The 24,320-nt window shown below is 44.7% G+C and overlaps 1 protein-coding gene across 1 annotated transcript in view; it reads right to left on the bottom strand.

Moving 5' to 3' along the window:
* The window catches only part of LOC125298269 (bromodomain-containing protein 3-like), a 37,436-nt gene extending 15,329 nt beyond the window's left edge, over positions 1-22,107 (bottom strand). Inside the window, 11 exon segments of the mRNA XM_048248972.1 lie at positions 1,238-1,485; positions 5,254-5,460; positions 5,817-5,945; positions 6,146-6,324; positions 6,580-6,741; positions 6,743-6,761; positions 11,073-11,389; positions 12,525-12,654; positions 13,418-13,555; positions 13,862-14,153; positions 22,030-22,107. Of these exon segments, the coding sequence (XP_048104929.1) occupies positions 1,238-1,485; positions 5,254-5,460; positions 5,817-5,945; positions 6,146-6,324; positions 6,580-6,741; positions 6,743-6,761; positions 11,073-11,389; positions 12,525-12,654; positions 13,418-13,555; positions 13,862-14,053 (1,721 nt within the window). The 5' untranslated portion in view covers positions 14,054-14,153; positions 22,030-22,107.
* Positions 22,108-24,320: the final 2,213 nt, after the last annotated feature.

Here is a 24,320-nt window from a genome sequence, read left to right as displayed (position 1 = left end):
TACATGTCAGACTGAGTAAGTATGAGAGTACTCCATATCTAGATATCCATATCTCCATATCTAGATATCAGACTGAGTAAGTATGAGATTACTCCATATCTAGATATCAAGATTGAGTAAGACACTACAGATCTAGATATCAGGCTGAGTCAGAAACTGCAGATTTAGATCTGATGAGTACGGACGAGTACAGATCTAGATGTCAGACTGAGTAAGTACTGTATATATATATATATATATATATATACGGTATAGAACTGTACCAGAAGATGAGAGAGATACCGTAAGAGGCGCTGGAGTGAGATATAGTTAGAACCACTAGAGTAAGATATATTATACTAACCACTAGTATATATATATATATATATATATATATATATATATAATATATATATATATATATATATATATATATATATATATATATATATATATATATAGATAGATCTACAACAGACTGAAAGGAAGCCTGTTATAGATTGTCTGTTGTACTAGCTAGCAGAGGGAGCTACAAATCAAAGTCAAGTCCACACTCTTTTTTTTCTGTATTCATTCATTCCTCTTTCTAAAATGTTTCCTCTCTCTGTTAGTAATACCGTCTCCTGTCTGTGGCGCTCATTACTCCAGTTATTACATTTGTATTACTGTGTTATTACTGAGCATCGCTATGCTTCATCAAACTGCCAGAGAGCTCAACAGTCCCGCCCCTCCTCTGAGAGAGTTTAGTTTCCGGGAAGTAAATTTCCCATTCATTACTTAAATTGACGTCTGGAGTTTTAGACCCGGACTTAGTCTGACCAGCTATGATGTGACTCGTACAACATTTCATGTTGAGCAAAAAACTACTCATCCCATAATCCTTTTTAAACTAACACATTTTGAACATTTGCAGCCTAACGATAGTTTAAGAAGCTTCTTTTTTAATGTCAGAAAAGAAGATGACTAACTTTCTACCAATTTCATTGAGTAAATTCAACTTTCAAGGTTTTTAAGGCTGCCCCATGAACTTTTGAAGCCTATATGAGCATGTACAATCACTTAGTCATGTCATAGCTGGTTTTAAGTCTACCATAGACGGTTAAGATTATATGGCTTATCCTCCAGTTGTCAATAGACAAACTGTATTGAATTCTTCTTCCGGAATCGGTGGTCGGCAGGACCGTTGAGCTCTAACTACTGCACATCGAATTCCATCGCCTGAAGTAGTGCATTGCATTGTGGGAAATGTATTTCTCACCCTTGCTTCTTGGGCTTTGTGGGCACAGCGAGCTCCTTGTTGCTTTTGCTCTTCCTGATTGGCTGGAGGGGAGGGGGCGTGGGCTCCGTGTAGAAGGCCCCGCCCAGGACGGGCGGGTCCAGGGCTGGTGCACTCGTCTTTTTCTTGTACTTCTCTTTCTTCTTGTCCTTCTTCTCCTTCTCTCGCTTCTTGGGCTTGTTGGGCTGCTGCTGCGAGAGGGCCGCCAGCTGCTCGTGCACGGCTTTCAGCTGGAACACACACACACACACACACACAATTGTTATGTGGTACAAAATTCTGGAATTTTTCGAAACGTTTTCAGACAGTCGATAGTCAGTCGGAAGTCTCAGAGAGCTTTATTCACGGTACCGGAGACTTACGCCGTGTCGCTAACAAGCGCAGTCTAAAGATACAGGAAAAAGGCACACTTCTTATGGAGCTTCTTATGGATCTCCATTAGTGGTATGTCAATCATTCTGTGACCATATCGCCCAACTCGTCAACTTTGAACACAGGGCAATTCCACAGAAAATGGACTTTTTGTCACATCCATAACGCCAGTGACATGCCTTGGCATTTGTATGATGTGAATGATAACATTCATTTTTTGTGCATTTTTTCTCATTTACATTCATCAGCCAAAAATAGCAAATGCTCAAATTTCATGTAATCATTCACATCATACCATACCATCACATTTTATTAGCGTTATGGATGTGACAAAAAGTTAATTTTCCGTGGAATTGCCCCACACACACAAGGCTTTATCCCTTATCCCAACCGGCATCTGTGGCACTTCTTCACACTGACCTAAGGGCTTTGAATTAAAAGAGAGGGCGCCAGTCGAATGACAGCTCCTTCTCAAGGCTCACTCTCTCTCTCTCAACAAACAGCACATATTCTCATCTCACCTTGCAAAGGGAATGCCACAGATGTTAGCCACATAGCATCATCTCAACTTCTGTCCACTAGTACATTTCTATGAATAACTTGCTCACAAACAAAACCAAATGGGCACATGAGTAAAATATAGACAGCACACATACTGTATATGGTCTTCGCTTTGGGTTTAAAATTTGATCCTACATTTATATGATTTGAACACACACACACACACACACACACACAATCAACAAAAAGTACTTACAGTAGACCTACTGTCTTTGGTCACTATACTACACTACTACATACTCCAAAAATTCATCCCGAAATTGCAATCAAATCGCGACTCTTGGACATTAGAGCAGAACAGCAGTTCATAGCTCTTATAGACTCCATAAATTTAGATATTTTACATCATCCCATTGATCAAATGGTAGAGGCTCTCAATTGTGAATTAGGCGCTCTGCTTGACAGAGTGGCACCCTTAAAAGACTAAAAAAAGGCCCTGTAGCAAACTGACACCTTGGATGAACGAAATATCCATGATCTAAAAGATCATGTAGGAAAGCTGAGAGAACATGGAGAAAAACGAAGTTAGAGGTTCACCGTGCCATTCTAAAAGAAAAAATAGCAAATTATAATAGAGCTATTCGGAATGAGAGGAGGAACCACTTCTCTAAGGTAATTGCTGAAAACAGTGGAAACTCTAGGGTGTTGTTCTCTACCATTGATAGGCTATTGCATCAAACACCTTTTGATACACTCAGTCAGGCATCCTCTCTAAGATCAAAAGAATTTGCAGACTTCTTCAAAACAAAGTCATTTCTATAAGGGAGGCTATTGGTAACACAAGTAATATGTTTGATAGTACACCCAAAACAGCCCTCCAAAATTAAGGTCCTTTAGCACTATTACTCAATCTGAGCTTGGTAAAATTATAACTCAAACCGGCTCCTCAACATGTGTTTTAGATCCAATCCCTACTACATTCCTCAAAAAAGTATATGATAGCTTAGCTCCCTTTTTTCTCAAGGTAATAAATACCTCATTAGAAACAGGTATATTTCCAACTGCTTTTAAAACCGCTGTTGTGAAACCTTTACTTAAAAAGTCAAATCTTGACCATACCAATCTGAGCAACTACAGGCCTATGTCAAATCTATCATTTTGAGCAAAGTACTTGAAAAAGTTGTTTGTAATCAGTTAAATACCTTCCTCAACGAAAACAGTATCCTTGAAAAATTCCAATCAGGTTTTAGATCAAATCACAGCACAGAAACGGCTCTAGTAAAATAGTCAATGATCTCAGACTAACTACTGACTCAAACAAAGTCTCAATCCTTATTCTTCTGGATTTGAGTGCGCATTTGACACCATTGATCATAGCATCCTAATTCACACGCCTTACGCAGAAGTGGGTGGGTCTCTCTGATAATGCTCTAAACTGGTTTCAAACCTACATTACTGGCAGAGATTTTTTATATCAGTCTAGGGAGATCATGTATCTGAAAAACATGACTTGCCTTTTGGTGTGGCCCAGGGAGCTGCCTTGGTCCCCTGCTATTTTTTCTCTATATATGCTTCCATTGGGAAACGTCATAAGTCAGCATAATGTAAACTTCCACAGCTACGCAGATGATACCCAATTGTATATTTCTGTGGAGCCAACTAACCCAGATGGCCTTTGCTCCCTCACTGCATGTCTAACCTCCATTAATCAGTGGATGAGCAAAAACTTTTTGAAACTAAATGATGACAAAACAGAGGTACTTCTGGTTGGACCAAAACTAAAGCGAGATATTATTCTTAGTAATCTGGGGAACTTGGCACACCAGGTTAAACCAAAAGTAACAAGCCTCGGTGTCATCTTAGATGCAGAGTTAAGTTTTAAGCCCCATATCAGTAAAGTTACTCAGACAGCCTATTTCCACTTGAGAAACCTTGCCAAAGTCTTTGCCCCTTTTAACTCAACAAGATGCAGAAAATGCCTTTATCACTAGCAGGTTAGACTACTGCAATGCACTTTTCACTGGTCTTCCCAAAAACATCTAAAGAAATTGGCACTCATACAGAACTCTGGCGCTAGACTTTTAACTAAGACTAAGAAGAGAGACACATCACCCCTGTGTTGGCTGAACTGCACTGGCTCCCTATTTCCTATAGAATTGATTTTAAGGTTATGTTAATTACTTACAAAGCTCTGAATGGCATAGCACCTTCATATATCTCTGAGCTTTTAATATCTTATCAACCACAAAGGAAACTTAGATCATCCAATTCTAATCTTTTAATCGCATTGCCCAAAGTGCTCCACAAACAAAAAGTGGAGAAGCTGCGTTTATCCATTATGCCCCCAAACTATGGAACACCCTGCCTCTGTACATCAAGCATGCGAGTTCAGTAAATATTTTTAAAAAAGATCTGAAAACATACCTGTACAGGAAAGCTTTTAGTTAACTCATCTTATCCTGTAGACTACATTTTCAGATTATTCTACATCTGCTACTATTGGAGGGCGCAGCCAGCCAGAAGCAGATGGGCTCCCCCTATTAAGTCAGGTTCTGTTCAAGGTTTCTTCCTGGAATATGAGAGTTTTTCCTTGCCACAGTTGCCATATGGCGTGCTTGTGGGGGGTAAGAGGGTTAAGGCTGCCAGTCTTATGACGTCATTTTCTATATTTTTGATATGTTGCTGAGTAGATCATAAACAGCAAAGAAAAGTGATTGATAATGACTGACTGACTATCATTGTGTTACATGCTTCAAATGTAAAGCACTTTGAGCTGCATTCTGTGTATGAAAGGTGCTATACAAATAAAGCTTATTATTATTATTATTATTATAATTATAAAGATGTAAAACTGTAACAACAGTTACAGTATCTGCCTATCTATCTATAACTATATCAACAAACACAACAACAAACACAGACACATCAACAAAAAAAAACAAAAAACAAAAACACGCATAGCAAATAAACGAACATACACCTGACACCAACTCTTCCTGTTTTCTGCCCCGTGTAAGTAAACGAACATACACCCGACACCAACTCTACGTGTTTCCTGTCCCGTGTAAGTAAACGAACATACACCCGACACCAACTCTAAGTGTTTCCTGTCCCGTGAGCCTCACCTGCTCCTGAAGCTCGGCGAGCCTCTGCGCTCTCTCGTGGTCCGAGTGGGCCTCCGACGTCTCGGTCTCTGACTCGGACTCGGACTCGCTGAAGAGGATTGGCGGCGCCGGGGCCGGCTGCGGCATCATGGGAGTGGGCGCGAGGGCAGGAATGGGAGTGATCATGGGCTCGTCTGGCATCTTGGCGAAGCGCATCTCAAACACGTCCTGAACGGAGGAGGGTTAAACGGGTGAATAATGCCGCCAAACAGTGCCCTTACATAACACTCGAAAAAAATAGAATTATGGGGTCCAACTTAAACTAGACATTTTAACTAGATATAAACATGCTAGTGCGAATGAAATTGGAATTTTTCCTAGTTAGACGAACACAACCAGATGCGAGAGTGGGACTGAGGGTCGAATAACTGAATGAATAACTGGAGTATATACTCAGTCGGTCCCAAGCTGGTCTATGCACTCTGCACATGCGTGTCTCTGGATAATTCTACAGTCGGCACTGACATGTAGTCAAAGGACTGGCGTGCGTGTGTGTGTGTGTGTGTGTGTGTGTGTGTGTGTACCTGCAGCTTGCGAGCCATGCCCACTACATCATGGTCAGGTGGGTTGTACTTGTAGCAGTTGGAGAACATGAGACGAACGTCTGCTGCAAAGTCCTGAGCATCCGGATACTGCCAGCTGTCCAGTTTCACCTAGAGAGGAGAGACCACCGTGGAGATGATAAATATGTGTGTAGAAACACATACATCACAAAGAGCTGTGTGTGAGTGTGTGTGTGAGTCTGAGTGTGTAACTGTAAGTGTAAGTGTTTAGTCTCAGGCTCCGACATACGTGCGTTGTGTGTGTGTGTGTACACAAGTGTGTGTGTGTGTGTGTGTGTGTAACGACCCACCTTGATGGTGCCAAGGTCCATGGGGTGCTTGATGATGTCGTGGTAGTCGTGCAGGCCGAGCGCAGAGGCGTCCACGGGCTGGTAGAAGGGCCAGGCGTACGCGATGTGCTTCTTGGCTAGCATCTCCCGCAGCACTCCGCGGCAGTACCGCAGCTGCTCACTCCGACGAGGACTCACTGCTGACATCACACACACACGCAGACACATACACACACGCAGACACACGCACACACGCAGACAAACAAATAAATAAATAAATAAATAAACACGTGAATGGTGAGGTACTTTAAAATAAAAGCATCCTAGTAGCTGATTATCTTATAAGTGTACAAACAAATGTCAAAGAAGGTTCCTTACAGACACTATAACCCTTGCTGACTTAGTGTGTGAGCGTGAGGGTGAGTGTGAGTGTGTGTGTGTGTGTTGAGACTTACTTTTAGCGGGCCTGCCGGCGAACTGGGAGTCGGGGGCATCCTGCCGCGCCTGCTTGGGCCGGCTGCTCTCGCGGCGTGGACGCGGATCGGTGGCCGCAGGAGAGGACTCGCTGAGCTGGTCGTTGGCGGTGGGTGTGGTGGTGTCGGCCTTCCGAAGGAAGAAGAGAATATCTCTTCCTCTGCTGCAGGGGTGGCCCGGAGGGGGAGGAGGGAGGAGGGATGGAAACCTGAGTACCTGTGCCTTGTACCATAGCCTGCCAGCACCTGTATGCCTTCACATGCCTTAGCATGCTGCTCTTGTAATAACATGTATGTACCACCACCTCAATAGATCACATCCCCCTCAGTGCATCAGTGTGATGGTGGGTCGGGGACATCAGTGCACCTACCTGCCTGCCTTACACACACACACACACACACACACACACAATGGTTGAAGCGGGTGATTGGGACATCGTGGCGATGCACCACCACCTGTGGCCTTTACACACACACACCATGATTGAGTAGGGTGGGTCAGGGACGTAAGTATCCACATACCTGCCTGCCTTACCACCTCTACCAGCCAGTTCTTGGTGGGTCAGGGACTATCAGTGGTCTTGCCTGCCTGCTACATGGTGGTGATTGGAGACATGTACTCGCACACACCATACACTTACAACTAGCGGGACAGACATAGAGGGTATACAATGGGATGGTGAAGAAAACTGGAGCCATGGCTGACAGGGAACCCTCCTCAGGCTGCTGAGGGCCAGAGACAAAGAGAGCTGGGGGGGATGAGCTGGCATGGGGAGCCAACCCTGATCAAGGGCAAAAAGGATAGGGACAGAGGAACTCACAAGAGGGGCAATGGGGGTCGAGAGCTCAGAACCCGGGGAAGACCCCATCCCCTCTGCGCGAGCAGCCCTGTGCAATGGGTGAAAGGGACACTTGCTGCTAGAAGGGTCAGACAACATCCCAGAGAAAGGACTGTAGGGGAGGGGAGGAAAATCAATTTCCAAAGGGGAAAAACTGCTCCAATCCTGCTTCAATGACTAGACACATAAATATCAAGCCATTCTCCCCCCCACCCTGGACCCCTTCAAAAAGGGGGCAATCTGCTCTGCCTCCAATCACCCACCTGGAAAAAAAAAAAAGAGACTCATATGGGTTGCTGTTTTTCAGTTCTGCATTCAACACCGCCAATACCACAACTTAACTCATCTGCAAACTGTGCTGGGACTCGACACCTACCTCTGCAACTGGCTACTGACTTCCTCTGTCACCCCACTGCATCACGCACACACAGGGGCCCCAGAATGCGTGCTCAGTCACACCTACACAGCAATCACATGAGTAGAATTTTGCTGGCGACACACTCTGGTGACTCTCATCACCAAGAAGCACGGACTCAATACAGGTTGGAGAATTAGACCATCTGACCCGCGTGGTGCACAACAACCTCCCTGCTGACACAGCAAGACCAAAGATTGTTGACTTCAACCAACCTGCCACTGACCGCTCGGCCCGGTGCTGTGGTGGAGAAGGCGAAGAGCAGCACCAAATTCCTGGGGGTGCACATCAGTGAAGACCTCTCATAAGGCCACCAACACTGCATGGTGTGTGTACTTCTCACGGAAACTCAAGTCCGGTATCCACCAGCCATCATGACCACATTCTATGGCATCCCCAGCTGTACCCACACACACACACACTGGAAGGATCGATGGTCCCTCCCTCCCTGAAGACATTTACACCACCTCACACCCATGAAGCGACCAAAGAGTGTGGTGATGCAAGTCACCCGCTCACACACACACACACACACTCTGTACTTCATACCCAAGCCTTAAGGATACAGACTCTCTCCTCCTCCCCCTCCACCCTCAGCTACATAACATCCTGGACATTGGACCCTATTAGGGGGTATGGTTGTCCTGAAAACACAACACTTCTGCTGCTCTTACATAACTTGCACCATATGCCCTTTCTTTGTACTCAGGTCAAGCAAATTCACCATTGGCCTGACTTTGCACTAGTTTTTTTATTGACTGTCTACCTTTCCATAAAATTTGCCTTTGACCCTCTTACCTTTTACCTTTTTTGTTTATGGTTATGTTTGTCTGTGGACTTAAATTATTCATTAATATCTGTCTTCACCGTGGGATAGTGAGAAATAAATAGACTGAATCTCTTTATCTGGGTTTGTAATGAAGAGTCAAACAATAAAACTGACTGACTTTGACCGCTGCCTTGCCTTTTAGCACCACACACACCATGGTGAGGTGGGGGGCATAGCTGTGGGGGCATGGCGCCTTACCTGCACGCACCTACACCATGGTGTGGTGATTAGGGGGGGGGGGGTATGTTGTATCAGCACACCTGCGCCTGCACACACACACCTGCACACACACACACACCTTGCGGATGGGCTGGGGGCATGCATGCTACAAGGCACACACACACGCACACACACACACACACACCATGGTGAGCGGGGCGGTGGGGGGCATGGCGCGCGTGCACACACACACACACACCATGGTGAGCGGGGCGGTGGGGGGCATGGCGCGCGTGCACACACACACACACACACACACACACACACACACACACACACACACACACACACACACACACACACACACCTTGGTGAGCGGGGCGGTGGGGGGGCATGGCTACAGGCACACACACACACACACCTTGGTGAGCGGGGCGGTGGGGGTATGGCGCCATGCGGTACAATAATATCAATAATAATAATAACACCATGGTGAGCTGGGCGTGGGGGGCATGGCTAAAGGCGGCAATAATAATAACAATACACACAATACTTAACACACACAAACACGCACACAAACACACACACACAATATCATCATCAATCTTTGGTGAGCTGGGCTGGGGGCATGGCGCTGCAAGTATCAATAATACACACACACACACCATGGTGAGCGGGCGGTGGGGTATATGCTGCACACACACACACACACACACACACACACTTGGTGAGCGGGCGGTGGGGGTATGGCGCAAGGCACACACACACACACACACACACCTTGGTGAGCGGGGCGGTGGGGGGCATGGCGCGCGTGCACACACACACACACACACAATATTACCTTGGTGAGCGGGCGGGGCACATCGCTGCACACACACACACACACACACACACACACACACACACACACACACACACACACCTGGTGAGTGGGCATGGGGGTATGGCGCCAGCAAGGCACGCCAAGGCAACAATAATACGTCATCATCGTCATCAATAATAATAATACACACACACCTTGGTGAGCTGGGCGGTAAGCAGCGGCGCCATGCGCAATAATAATACACAATAATGTCAATAGACAATACCAATAATAATAATAATAATATCATATCACACACCTTGGGTGAGCTACGGTGGGGCAAGGATGCTGCACAATACTACCACACACACACACACACACAATATTGCCAATAATACTACTTACTACTATCAATACCTTGGTGAGCGGGCGGTGGGGGTATATGAGCCATGCGTAACGCATACACACCAACAATAATTCTGCCACGTTATCAATACCCACTACACCATTACGACACGCGACACGCCATTACACGCACCTTGGTGAGCCGGGCGGGGGGGGTATGGGCGCAGCGCGGCAATTTTATCAATTGAGCACAATAATACACACACACACACACACACCTTGGTGAGCGGGCGTGGGGTAGCGATGCCGCGGCACAATACACAATATCACGGCGTCACACACACACACACACACGTCACACACACACGCACACACCTTGGCGGTGGGGGCATGGCGGGCGTAATAATAACACACACCTTGGTGAGCCGGGCGGTAGTATGTATGCCGCTACAACACGCACACACACACACACACAACACCTTGGTGGTGGGCGGGGGGCATGGCGCCGCTGCGGTAACACACACACACACACACACACACACCCATTACCCGTTACACAATGCCATGTCACACACACACACACCTTGTGAGCTGGGCGGTGGGGGCATGGCCACACACACACACACACACTTTTGGTGAGCGGGCGTGGGGGTATGGCGATGCACACACACTGCGGCGATGCACACACACACACACACACACACACACACACACACACACACACACACACACACACACACACCTTGGTGAGCGGGGCGGTGGGGGGCATGGCGCGCGTGCACACACACACACACACACACACGCACACACACACACCTTGGTGAGCGGGGCGTGGGGGGCATGGCGCTGGCGATGCAATAATAACAATACCTATCATTGTCACACACACATACACACACACACACACACACAACAATACCTTGGTGAGCTGGGGCTGGGGGCATGGCGCGCGTGCACACACACACACACACACACACACACACACACCTTGGGTGAGCCGGGCGGATAAGGGGGGCGCGCACACACACACAATAATAACACGGCCACACACACACACACACACACACACACACACACACACACCTTGGTGAGCGGGGCGGTGGGGGGCATGGCGGTGAGCACCGGCGGGGCCAGGCAGTCCTGCGGGCCCAGCTGGTAGGACGGCTCCAGCACCGGCGCCATGATGGCGGGCCCCAGGACGGGCGCCATGGAGGAGGACGAGGACGAAGAGGAGGAGGAGGAAGAGGAGGAGGAGGAGGGGGGCATGCCCACAGGGCCCAGCAAGGCAGGGGTCATGGCGGGCGCCAGCGACGGAGGCAGGGCGGGGATGAGGGACGGGGCCATGGAGGGGCCCAGGGACGGGGCCATCATGCTGGGGCCCAGGGGCAGTGGAGGGGGACCTGAAGAGTGAAGAGGAGGATGGGGGGTGGACAGAGGAGGGAGAGAGAGAGGGATAAGAGTTGAGAGAGAGAGAGAGAGAGAGAAAATGAAATAGAAAGCATGAGGGAAGTGAGGGAGTGATGTGAGGTGGAAAGAGAGGAGAGAGGGGGTGGACAGATGATGGTGGAATGACAAAGAGACAGAAACATAGTTACTATGGGAAAAACAAAGGAAGAGGTTTAGCAACATTAGCCATGTTATTATAAAGATTCTAGAGCTTGTTTCAAGATCTTGGAGTGTCACCTTAAGATCCTTGATTACTAAATAAACAACATTTTCTCTCTTAATAAGCAATAAGAACAGACCAAATCTTTCTCTGGTCAACATAATTGTGTTCACAGTATTGTCTATAATCATGTATGATACCAATGAATCATTCTTTTAGGACATGATATGAATAATTTTATTAGTCATGTGAACTGAGCTAGCTAGCTAGCTAACGCTAGCTTAAAATGCTATACAAGGGGATGGGAGTAGCTATGGCAATACAGCTATCTTAACAAGTGACTAGTAGTTGAAGGACTTCGCTTTTAAACTTAATATACTGTTGCAAATTCACTTTGAGTATAAACATCCACTTTTAACTAATGTCAGTAATGTTATTCAGCTAGTTGTCATTTCAAAGAAATTACACTTCTCGTTTAAAATGTTACCTTTAGCTAAGAGGCTAGCTAGCATGCTAACAAACGGACAGTAACTGGCAGCAGCATGGTCTGATATTAAGTTATTTTATTACAACCGAACGCTAAAAAATTACACTTTAGGCTTGAAATGATCCCAAACACTTACAGATTATGACAACATTTTCCAAAAAAAACCCTCAACAAATCCAGAAAGACATAATGACCAATTTATTGGTAAAATTCCACAAGTCTCCATTGACATTAGTGCAGCCGAGGGTTTACTCTGGTCTCCGTAAAGGGATTTCCCCCCCCCTGCAATAATCGAACGCTGAAATTGCGTTTACGCTTATGCCTCTCGCTCCGCTTTAACCCTCTCGGATTTAACTGCTCCCTTCCAATCCAAAAGATTCCACTGATAAGTGTCGACAACAACAACAGTAAAGGCATTTCTAGGTTCTAGAATGTTCCTCACCTGGGTCTCTCTTCCTGCCGGGCCTCTTGGTTGCCACGGTGATCTCTATTTCCTCCTGAGGCATGTCGGAGATTTTCTGCAGGAAAGCCTTCTCCAGTGCCTCGGCCATCAAGACAATATCATCACCGGGCTACACACACACACACACACACACATTTAACATTAGTTGATTTATGATGTTGAGACAATGAAAACCATTTAGTTTGAATGTGCTATTATAAGTTGGTGAACACTGGATCCTAAGTGTAGTCCAGTATGTGTGTGTTTGCGTGTCCTCTTGTAACACTTATATCTGAATGGTGTGTAACACAGTGGATATGTAAGGGATAATGTACAGAATGCCGGTCAATATCGGAGAATAAGTCCTGACGGGGAACAGGACCCCGACGTGCCAGTGGTGGGGTCTTGTTTCGTCCTGAAGGGACTCATTTTTTGATAATGACCGGCGTTTTATACATTATCTCGCTTATTACACGGCTACTTGCCATCACATAATAAACTCCACACGATATGACTATTTACATTTATTTGTTACTGTTTCATCATGGCTTTTGCAGAAACAAATAGTTTGCAACACACACTGAACTTGAATCAAACATTCTTTAGATCACAGCTGATCAACCGTCCACTTTCATTTTTGAATGAAGTTCCATTGCAAGAAGTGACCGGACTACTTCCAGATTGATATGAAATTCAAATGAATTCGGGTGCGGGACGGGTGTTGGTTCTATTTTATGTGGGTCGGCTCGGGTGTGGAGTTTAATAAGCTGTCGGAAAACAGGTCAGGTGCGGTTTTAAGCAAGGCGGGTACGGGTGGGTGCGAATTTACAAAATCGGACCCGTGCAGGACTCTGGTGTGTGTGTTTGCGTGTGTGTCCAGATTGTGTCCACACCTTGTTGTAGATGTAGCAGTTGGTAAACATGGTGTTGAAGTCCTGGATGCACTCTTGGGCGTTGTAGTAGTAGCCGTTCTCCAAACGCCTCTTAATGGTGCCCATGTCCATGGGGTTCTTAATGATCTTGTAGTAGTCCTGAGAGAGAGATGGATGGAGAGAGACCGGGGGGGGAGAGAGAGAGAGAGAGAGAGAGAGAGAGACAGAGAGACAAGCCAAAAATGAAAACAACAAAAACAGGTATTGGTCAGATAGTCATAGTCAGATATAGAGATAGAGATATAGACGTTATTGATTCAGAGGGAAATTGATGTTGCATGCGTGTGTGTGTGTATGGGGTATGAGTGTGTGTGTGTGTGTACTAGCACAATGCTTCTGACCATATTTCACATAATCCCCCACTCCCTCTTTCCCAAACACACACAACCAGGTGGTCAGTCTCACCGGAATGTTGAGCTTCATGGCATCTACGGGGGCCTGGAAGGGCCATGCAAACTGGTGCTTCCATAGCGTCTTCACCACCCCCTTCAGTAGATACTGCAGCTGATTGGTCTGCCTAGGGGGGCGGGTCGGGTGGATGGTGTCCAGGACTGGAGGCCTGAGGGAGAGGGGCGTGGTCTCCAGACCATCCCCCATGCTGATTGGCCAGGGGGTGGCGCTGGGCAGGACGTGATGAGTCAGTGCGGAACCTTGAGAGGGCTGGGTGGAGTCAGGAATGGACAAGTCATCCTCCTCACTGAAGGGGAGAGAAAGAGGGAGGAAGAGAGATCAAGAGTTTGCCGTTGACAGAGGTTGCGCTAACCGAATATTTTTCGTCATTGACGTTAAATTTTGAAACGATGATGGAAAAATATTAAGGCTGTCCGTTTTACAGATCATAACACTTATGGCGACATAGCTTTGACCAATGCTCAGTTTAGACCAAAGATTGCGGCTGCAACTAGTCCACTTGAAATCAGCAACTTGTGGCAACAGAGTGTTCTAAAACGGAGGGATTCAAACCACAGGGATGCAACAGCACCGTTTATAGCCAGCTGGTAACTTAGCCATCAAAGTTATCCAACTAACTGTAGCTAACTAGCTAGAAGGCAGTGAAATTACATTACTAATCCGTCTCTCCTCAAAACTATGTTGTTGTGTTTTCTGTCAGAAAAGTCATGAGGTAAATACTGCAACTGCGATTTTATACAACGATCATGTTGCTATGGAAACTAAGACAACAGTTTAGCAAAGTTAGCATTTGACAGTATCTGACAGCTTTACTGTGATCCCCGAAGCTACAGGTGATTGTTTTCATTTAGATTTGAGGGATATGTCACGCCAAACTGACATTAAAATTAAAATGACAAGCAAAAATAGTACACCTAAATGACTTTTGAAATGAATTTTACAACCCTGTCAAAATGACGGACAATGGAAAAAGTCTAATGTAACCTCTGGTCATTGACGTCAGCAACAACAAAAACAAACACCACCACCACCTCACTGAAGGAAGGAGTAACCAGAAGAGAGAGAAGCCATATTTACACTCAAACAACAAAACAAAAGCTATCGAGAGATTAGAAATTATTAAGGCTGCAACAATTAATCGCATATTTTTTTTTTAAGGAGTAACCAGAAGAGAGAGAAGCCATATTTACACTCAAACAACAAAACAAAAGCTATCGAGAGATTAGAGATTATTAAGGCTGCAACAATTAAATCGCATAATTTTTTAAAATGATGATTTGGAAAATGTTTAAATTCTCTGCAGCTTGTCAACGTTGAATATGTTCAGCCTAATTTTCCCCTCTATGACGGTAAACTAAATATCTGTGTAGACAGAATGATAGTAGTTGGGTCATAGTAATAACCAGCAATAACCAATACATGTCATTTAACCTTGTGATTTGGACAACGTCAGAAATAGATTCAAATCACTGTCGGCGATATTTCTCAGACACGATACTTGGACTTGGCTAATATACCAGACCACAGAAACAAAAGCCTATTACATAAGATTACGATATGGTATGGATTTGAGTATGTGGGTGAATCTTTTGCAGAATAGGCTCTGCCAAAGGTTATTTGGCATGAGACACTGGTAGCTTTTATTAATGAAATGTGTGTGTGTGTGTGTGTGTGTGTGTGTGTGTGTGTGTGTGCGAGGTGGTCAGAGAGACCACTACAGACTCTCCATGCAGTGTAAAAAGGACGTAACAGGATTCATTCAGACCACTTCTGTGTTGAGTGACTCACAGATCCTGTGACTCTGTGTATTGCTGTGTGTGTGTGTGTGTGTGTGTGTGTGTGTGTGTGTGTGTGTGTGTGTGTGTGTTATGCAACATGCCGTAAAGAGTAGAGTGATCATTAATGTTTAGTAATGCCACCATTTTGGGTAAAACAAGTTTGACATGTCTGGTCTGTCACAACACACACCCACTACAGTCTCCACATGCATACAGTGACACACACACACACACACACACACACACACACATATTAAAAACGGGAAGCACCAGATGTGTGACTGTGGTTCACAAAAACGGTAATCAGAGAAGCTCACACCTTTTACTGAACACATCTCCCACCACACACACGCGCGCACAATGTTTGTATTGTGTTTGAAATACACAAACAAACCCAAACATATTGAAACTCACATGTAAACAACGCTGTGACAAACTCAATTTGTCTGTTATCTTTCGAAAACGGGCACACACACAAAATACAGCATCTATAAAAATATACGAGAAGAATCACTCCAGCCTATAGCATTTGCTACAACATAGATTGCATTCATAACATAACATACTAGTAAATCCCACACACACACTGACCAATTGGTGCGCTGTGGGTGGAGCACATTCCCTGACCAAATGCACCATTCACTGTGTGTGTGTGTGGGGCCAAGTGTATCAATCTTTTTGTATACATAGATCCACATGTAAACACAATCACTCGATTTTTACACAACCCATGTGTACGCATCTGAATAAAAGGACAGGTAAGAGTACTAAAAACACAACCCGTGTACACATCTGTACAGGTAAGAGTACTAAAAACACAACCCGTATACACATCTGTACAGGTAAGAGTACTAAAAACACAACCCGTGTACACATTTGTACAGGTAAGAGTAATAAAACACAACCTGTGTACACATCTGTCCCATATATTGTGTAAGTCAAACCACATAGACCAGACCAGGCGCAGAGCTTAGGCCCTACGTACACAAAGAAAAGTGCTCAGCATTGTGTTAGTGCATAGAAACCATTGATGTATCGCGTCTGCTTGTAGTATGTGTGTATTGATGTGTACTTATAGTCCCTTACAGGTTCAATACAAACTGATATTTGTGTTTGTTACTGTGTGTATGTAGGCCTGTAGTGTGTATTTGTTCTCTGATAATAGTTGTTGGTGTGTGTGTGTGTGTGTGTGTGTTTGAGTTTGATTGTTACCTTTGAACCAAGGCTGAATATTTTGTTATTTCCTCCAACAGTGAATCCAACTTCTGAAAATCAAGCAGAGTGCTGGACTCTGAACGCATTTTGCAAACATGAGACGCAGGCATGACAGAGAGAGAGAGAGAGAGAGAGAGACAGAGACAGAGAGAGAGAGAGAGACTCTCAAAGTCGAGCAGCAAGTCTCTCAGCGGAGAGCGGGCATGAGAGCCTGAAAGTCTCCATCATCACTCCTCGGACCCTGACAGGCTGAGCTGTGGGAACCGGCCTCACCGGCGCTTCCAGGACAATCAGACCCAGATCCAGACCAAAGCAATGGATACCAGAAAATAAAGACAAGGTCAAGTGATCAAGGACTAGCTGGAAAGGATCCACCAGTGCAAACGAATGGCAGGGAAATCCATTTTGGAACGGGAAAGGTAAGTAGCTGTGATACTCCAAAAGATTTTCTGCTTACTCTTCAGTCTCGACCAAAAATCCAGAAATTACTTCTGTGTAGTAAGGATCTGTGTTTACATTCATCCATCCAGTTTCACTCATTCACTCATATGTTTGTTTACTATGTTTTCTTCTTCATTCTTTTCCACGGTCTTTAGACAAACATTCAAGCAACCGGAGAACAATAAACTTTGAGACAACAGAGAAGTGTTGCAACACAAGTCCTAGAACCAAAACAGCAGGACACAGAGATCCATTACTCTAGTCCTGTCAGTTGTCCTGTCAGCTGTGTCTCTGTTGAGCGGACAGAGAGAGAGAGATCCACTACTCTAATCCTGTCAGTTGTCCGTTCTGTGTGTGTCTGTTGAGTGGACAGAGAGATCCACTACTCTAGTCCTGTCAGTTTCTGTGTGTGTCTGTTGAGTGGACAGAGAGATCCACTGCTCTAGTCCTGTCAGTTGTCCTTTCTGTGAGTCTCTGTTGGGAGTCACGGTTTCATTCCTTTTGTCCTCGTGTAGAAAGAAGTATCAATCAAAATCGACAACGTCTTCTGTGTCTCTTCGTGACCAACACTAGACTGTGTGTGGTTCTCTAAAAGTCTCCACTGAACTTCCTTGTACGTATTACACCCAGTCAACACATATGCACACACACACACACACACACACACCCCCTTTTTCAATTCCCATCAGTAGCAGGATCTCTCTCTCTCTCTCTCTCTCTCTCTCTCCAGGGGACAAAAAAAACCACAGTCAGAATTTTCAGTTGAATTTCCAGTGAAGAAATCAGGGGAGGGGATGGTGGTAATGTCAAAGGCAGATTGGGAAACAGGTTTAAAATACACACTGAGTCACCATGTGTGTGTATGTGTGTGATTGTGTGCGTGTGTGTGTGTGTGTGTGTGTGTGTGTGTGGAGGCTGTATGTGAGAGTCTGTGCACACGTGTGTTTGTGTGTGGTGTGTGTGTGTCTGTGTGTGCAGGAGGCTGTATGTGAGAGTCTGTGCGCACACATGTGTGTGTGTGTGTGTGTGTGTGTGTAGGGGGCTGTACGTGAGAGTCTGTGCACACGTGTGTGTGTGTGCGTGCGCAGAGGCCTGTACGTGAGAGTCTGTGCACACGTGTGTGTGTGTGTGTGTGTGTGTGTGTGTGCCTACGCCTCTTACTGGTGACTGATTTCCTGAAGTTACACCTAACATCAGTACAGTTCAACTGGTTCCCTAATAACTCTTCAAGAGTGGCACTCTCAAATACTTATTTGAAGCACACAGCTGTCATTTAGAGTCAAGCATTATCAAAATATCAGTTAGTGGCAATGGGGCCGTGACAAACTATGAGGAGAGGCTAAGGCAGAACCCATTGCAAAGTTGATGCTAAGCCATTAACCTAATAATGAACAGACTTACAGATTTAAAAAAAAAAAATTGTGCACAATTGTGGGGAAAATATCTAATTGCAATTTTCAACTTCAACATTTCAAATTTTGCTTCAAGTTGGGCCATTTGTGATTGGTGAGCATGACTAGTGCATGACAGAGCCATATAAAGGTTTATATGGCTCTGGTGCATGACATGATGCTAATGTTCCATTTTTGTCCAACAATGGGGGGGCTCTTGGAAGCCTCAAATAGTTCCCGTGTGTTAGCAATTAGCCTGTTGAGGAGTACAATCATAAATATGTGATTAGAACGTTAGAGTTCCGCACTATGATGTGATAATTACCCTCAGGTATTTTTCCCATAAACACTGAAACTATAGATCGTTCGCATATAATTCTAGAAGGAACCAGGAAAATAATTCAGTCCTCAACAGCTGCTGCAGTATTAAATGAATGTATATGGACAGTTTGTACTCAACATTTAAGACTCAACATTGAAGAGGCCTTGTTTACATGTATCTAGATGTTTTTTTTTTTTTCACAGATATTTTTTTATGCGTTTATTTATTTTAATCGTGTTTAGGCTTACACAGCATTGGAGCGTCAAACAATTCCGAACACGAATGTTTATGTAGAGTAAACTCGTCTGCGTTGTTCCCCCCTCAATGAATGGCAGGAGACGTAAGACCAGTGCGTTAGTTCATCAGTCTGGAGGGAATAACAACCGGGTTGGGAAAACAATGCCTGCCAGCGTGGATCACAACACAACATGGGATGGAGAATGCTGAAAGAATGGGTGATTTGCTGCCCGTAGTCTCATTAATACGCCTATGCCCAAGTCACAAAGAGTTTACGTTACATCAGACTCTCCCAGGCAAGAGAAGAGGCAGGGCCGCTACTCTTAAAGCACTAATCATGTCGCCACCAAGACGCTACTGTGGCCCGTCCAGTGGGAAGGATAACAAACAACAACACAAACTCAGCAACGCTCAATAGCAGCAGCCACAAACACAAACAAACACACACACACACAATCTCTCTGGCTGTCACTCTCCCATGACGCTGATGAGAAGAGAGGTTGGGTTTTGAAGGGGGCTGTGTTTTCGTATAAGACTGGACGAGAGGCGGCCGCACCTACACACAGGGTGGGAGGGAAAGGACGGACAGACAGACAGACGAGAGAGGTTGGGGATGCAAGTTCCATTAGAGGATTTCTGAAGTGAAGTCAGCGATTGCGCATGAATTTGTGTTTTTTTTAATGTTTATGTTATGTTGTGGTTATGATTGCCTCCATAGCACTATTGAGCAGGTGTTGCTCTGCCGAGTACATGAAGAATTATTCTTGAATTTCCCCTTGGGGATCAATAAAGTATCTATCTATCTATCCATCTATGTATGTTTATATTTTAATTTATTTGCAGACACCTTCCCCAAAACAATGTACATTATATTTTAACCAAGGACCAAACGAAACAAATCAGGGAGGTAGATCTCACAAAATGGGCAGCTAGCAGATGTGGGGAGATGATTGCTGAATGTGACAAAAAAAATGTATGGGCTTGAAATTGTGTATGATCTTTAAGTTTGTGTTGTTTCCATTACTTCGCTGGCCACTACAAGGCAGGTATCTTCGATCTTTCTCTTTGGTAGGCTACACTCAAAAACCTGATATTATCATAGGGTAATGTACCCACAGACTAATGGTGTAAGGTGGCCAAGTCTGGACCAAGGGAGTAGCCGCTTGCTTGACATGCAAAACCAATACAGTGACAGCTAGCTGATTGGTGAGAGGTGGTGGGCCTCAGTAATATCGTAATCTTGCCCACCCACCGCAAAAGCGCGCATGATATGATCTGATCATGTCTGTTTGACAAGCTAAACAATTCGACTGCCACAGCCACCAGAAAACCACGAGGGAGAACTGACACTTAAGCATTATAAGCAATGGGGCGGGGTGTGTTAGCAACATGGTGCAGGATAACCGCACTTTGAGAAATATAACAGATATTTAAAAGAAAATGAAACACACAATTTAAAACCTCCAAATTCCCTTAATATGTGTCTAGCAGCTACGGTTACTGGTTTCCGACGAAGTAGTCTCCGACGCAAACGAGCCAGTGACCTTTGGTAACTAACTGTTCAGGTATTTGCCAGCAAGATATGAAGAATCGTGCAATCAATCGGGTAAACAAAACCGGGTAAAACAGTGAAGTCAATCAAACCGATTCAATCATGGTGCTGAATGATTTAAGTTCACAGGTCTCAACGGTCTTACCCTGCGAACATCTGTGATTACCGTCACTGCCGTAACCTCTATGGCTGAAGTTTGCTTTGCTGTGCCCATTAGCTGCATTGCTAGACTTGTCAAATGAAAATCATTCTTATAGCGTACAATGGATAGATGTGGTCACGTCTTCACTGCCGATAAGCCTGATGTGGAATTGAGGCTAGCTGGTGAGCTATCTGATTAAATCACGTTTCATACCCGTTGACCTACATTGCTATTAGCATAGTTTGCTAGCAAAATTAGCTAGCAAGCTAGCTCGCTTGTCTCGTTTGGCCCAAGTGGAACTTATGGCCATTCTGTCACGTAGCCGAGTGCTGTTACTACTATGTTAGCATAGCTTCTTGTTTGGTTTGCATGCATGTGAATATTTCCTCAACGGGTATTATATGAATTTATATACTTCACAAGTTTGGCAAGCAACACGCAATGCAAAACAATTCCTCGCCAGCTAGAATCGATTACCTACTGGAAACAGCATTGGCTAGCATTGCAACCTTAGATTGCAACTTAAGAAAATTCCTCTTCCGTGCATGCGTACCTTCCCCTCACATTGCAACCATTTGCGTAAACACTGTTCAAGAATACAACGTGGACAGTTTTCCCATTCCTCACGCCATTATGCAATGCAAGCTATGTACGTACAGTAAGCCCCCTTGTGCGCAAAATACGTTAACTTTACTGAAGCTACGTAACGAACATCACGAATATGGCCTCTAGGCTCCAAATAAACACCCAGAACTGAGCGTGGCACGTTTTGACAGTCGCAGTCAAGACGTAGACGCAGAGACATCGCACACCACGAGCTCAAATACTCTCGAGGGTAGCGTATTACATGTGAAGAAGCAGAAGTATTCGAAAAATACTTGAATGCATTTCTTATCCCGGTGCCTCACCGGCGCGAGGCCTCCACAGTTCAACTCGTCACCCGTTTAGCGTCGAACACAACGTCCAGCGACCTACATATGTCTCACCGGCCAACGAATTGCTCCTAATTAACTTCACATACACCAAATGACTCTGAAATATGTAAAGCAATCGGAAAATAACCAATATACGCCCATTTATTTACCTTCTTCACCTAGCTGTCAGTGAGCGCGCGCAGACCTTCCTCTCTCCCCAAATCCAGAACAAACACGGTCGTTCGACGCCGTGTTACGTCAGACGCACAACGAACGGAACGTCGTGTGCTCGCTTCAAATTCAATGTTGTAGCAGAGAATGTAGACGGGCTCTGGATGAAGTAAGTTCACTTAAAAATAAAAAATAGAAAACCCTACACCAATATATTTGAATACGACATTGTACGAATCAGTGTGTAACAGCACATATAACACATTACAAATAAATGGCTATAAATTAGTTGAGTCATTATTAGATGAGTTTACCCTACATTCAACCAGAGACGTACATTTTTGACGCGGAATCATGAACAGACGATTTGTGGATCTTTTTTTATTATTATTTAATAACGCCTATGTTGTTCACATAATAGCACGTTCAGGTATTTAATTTCACTGTCTTTAAAAAAGAAGCTCCAATGAAATAATGCAGCGCCACCCTGTGTCAGCCACTAAAATAGGCTGCTGTTCTGAAGTAGCAAAAATGTAGGCTACACTACCGGTCAAAAGTTTGGGGACATTACTGCAGCAATGCGGCGTGGCATGGAGTCAATCAGTCTGTGGCACTGCTCAGGTGTTATGAGAGCCCTGGTTGCTCTGATAGTGGCCTTCAGCTCTTCTGCATTGTTGGGTCTGGCGTATTGAATCTTCCTCTTCACAATACCCCATAGATTTTCTATGGGGTTAAGGTCAGGGGAGTTTGCTGGCCAATTAAGAACAGGGATACCATGTTCCTTAAACAAGGTACTGGTAGCTTTGGCATTGTGTACAGGTGCCAAGTCCTGTTGGAAAATTAAATCTGCATCTCCATAAAGTTGGTCTAAAACTTCCTGGAAGACAGCTGTGTTGACCTTGGACCTCAGAAAACAGTGGACCAACACCAGCAGATGACATGACACCCCAAACAATCACTGACTGTGGAAACTTTACACTGGACTTCAGGCAACGTGGATTCTATGCCCATGGGTGGACTGGCCATCTGGCATACCGGGCATTTTCCCGGTGGGCCGACGCACCTTTTGGGCCGATATAATAGGATATATATAATTGAATCATTTTGGCCAACGATCGGCCCAAAGGAAGGACAATCAGCTGCCCATTGGTTACATTTCCATATTGATAATTGACTGATCCAATAACAGCTCACGTCAGGCTCCACACCTCCTCGCATTTTGGCTCAGAGCCAGGATATTGACTCCAATCGGATATTGTGAGTGCATCAAAAGTTAATCGAAGTATAGCCTACACGAAATTGCGGCGGGTGCCGGTAGTGACAATAGTGCAAAAGTAACACTAATGTAGAAGCTTAAAAAATACAATATTGCAAGTAGGCTAGCATATGTCAGCAACATGTTGAAGTTCATTGAGTTTGAACGAGGATGTAAGCTAGTTGAGGCTACATGATAAGAACTCAGTGGTGGAGCAGGTAGGCTATGTGTGACATGCCATGCTGACGATGATGATTACGATGACTTATTAATTGCGATAATGTAATGATATAATGATAATTTAAGGCCGTGCTGTGCATTATAATGACAAATAGCCCAACTTAAATGTTCTAAATGAATAATTTGCAAACCCGGATAGCATAAGAGAGTCAAATCGATGTTAATTGTTGGTCAGATTGATCAGTTTCCGTCAGACGCCCAAAATTCAACATTGATGGCATGAGTGGTGGTTGGTCTCTCAAAGTAGCGTCAAAGGGTTCTATCTTGGAAGGGTTATCGTGGTAAAGATGGGCTAAAAGACTAGACTGACGGAAATGTAGGCTACAAAACATGAAGTCACATTCATGCACAAGCCAACTAATATACAATAACCTATATGATAGGCTACTGGAAGACATTAAAGATAATTAGTTAATGTAGCTATAATGTTCCAAAATGTACCAGCAATGTATAGCCTACAGGCAGGGTAGGAATTTCACGGCGGCCATGGCCGTCGTAGTCCCTTGCGCTGGCATGAAGCCCCTTTGAAAATCATACACTGTAAAAAATACAACTTGCCTTTAGTACTGGCAAATAACTTTTCTGACTAAACAGAACTCAAATAATCAAATAGTGTAGTAAAACTCATTATAACAAGTTTTTACAACTAATTTGGGAAATTCACCTAACAAACTTAAGAAACTGAGTTGACTCAACTTGCATAATTAAGTATCTATAAGAGAGAAGTTTCCCAAAGTTCACTGAACTTCTTAGTCAAGTTGGCGCAAGCGCGCATTGTTTCCCTAACGAATCAAA

Source organism: Alosa alosa, chromosome 7 (assembly GCF_017589495.1).
Source record: "Alosa alosa isolate M-15738 ecotype Scorff River chromosome 7, AALO_Geno_1.1, whole genome shotgun sequence".
NCBI classification, from domain to species: domain Eukaryota; kingdom Metazoa; phylum Chordata; class Actinopteri; order Clupeiformes; family Clupeidae; genus Alosa; species Alosa alosa.
Note: the sequence above shows the minus strand (reverse complement) of the source record. Positions and strands in the feature narration are given on the sequence as shown.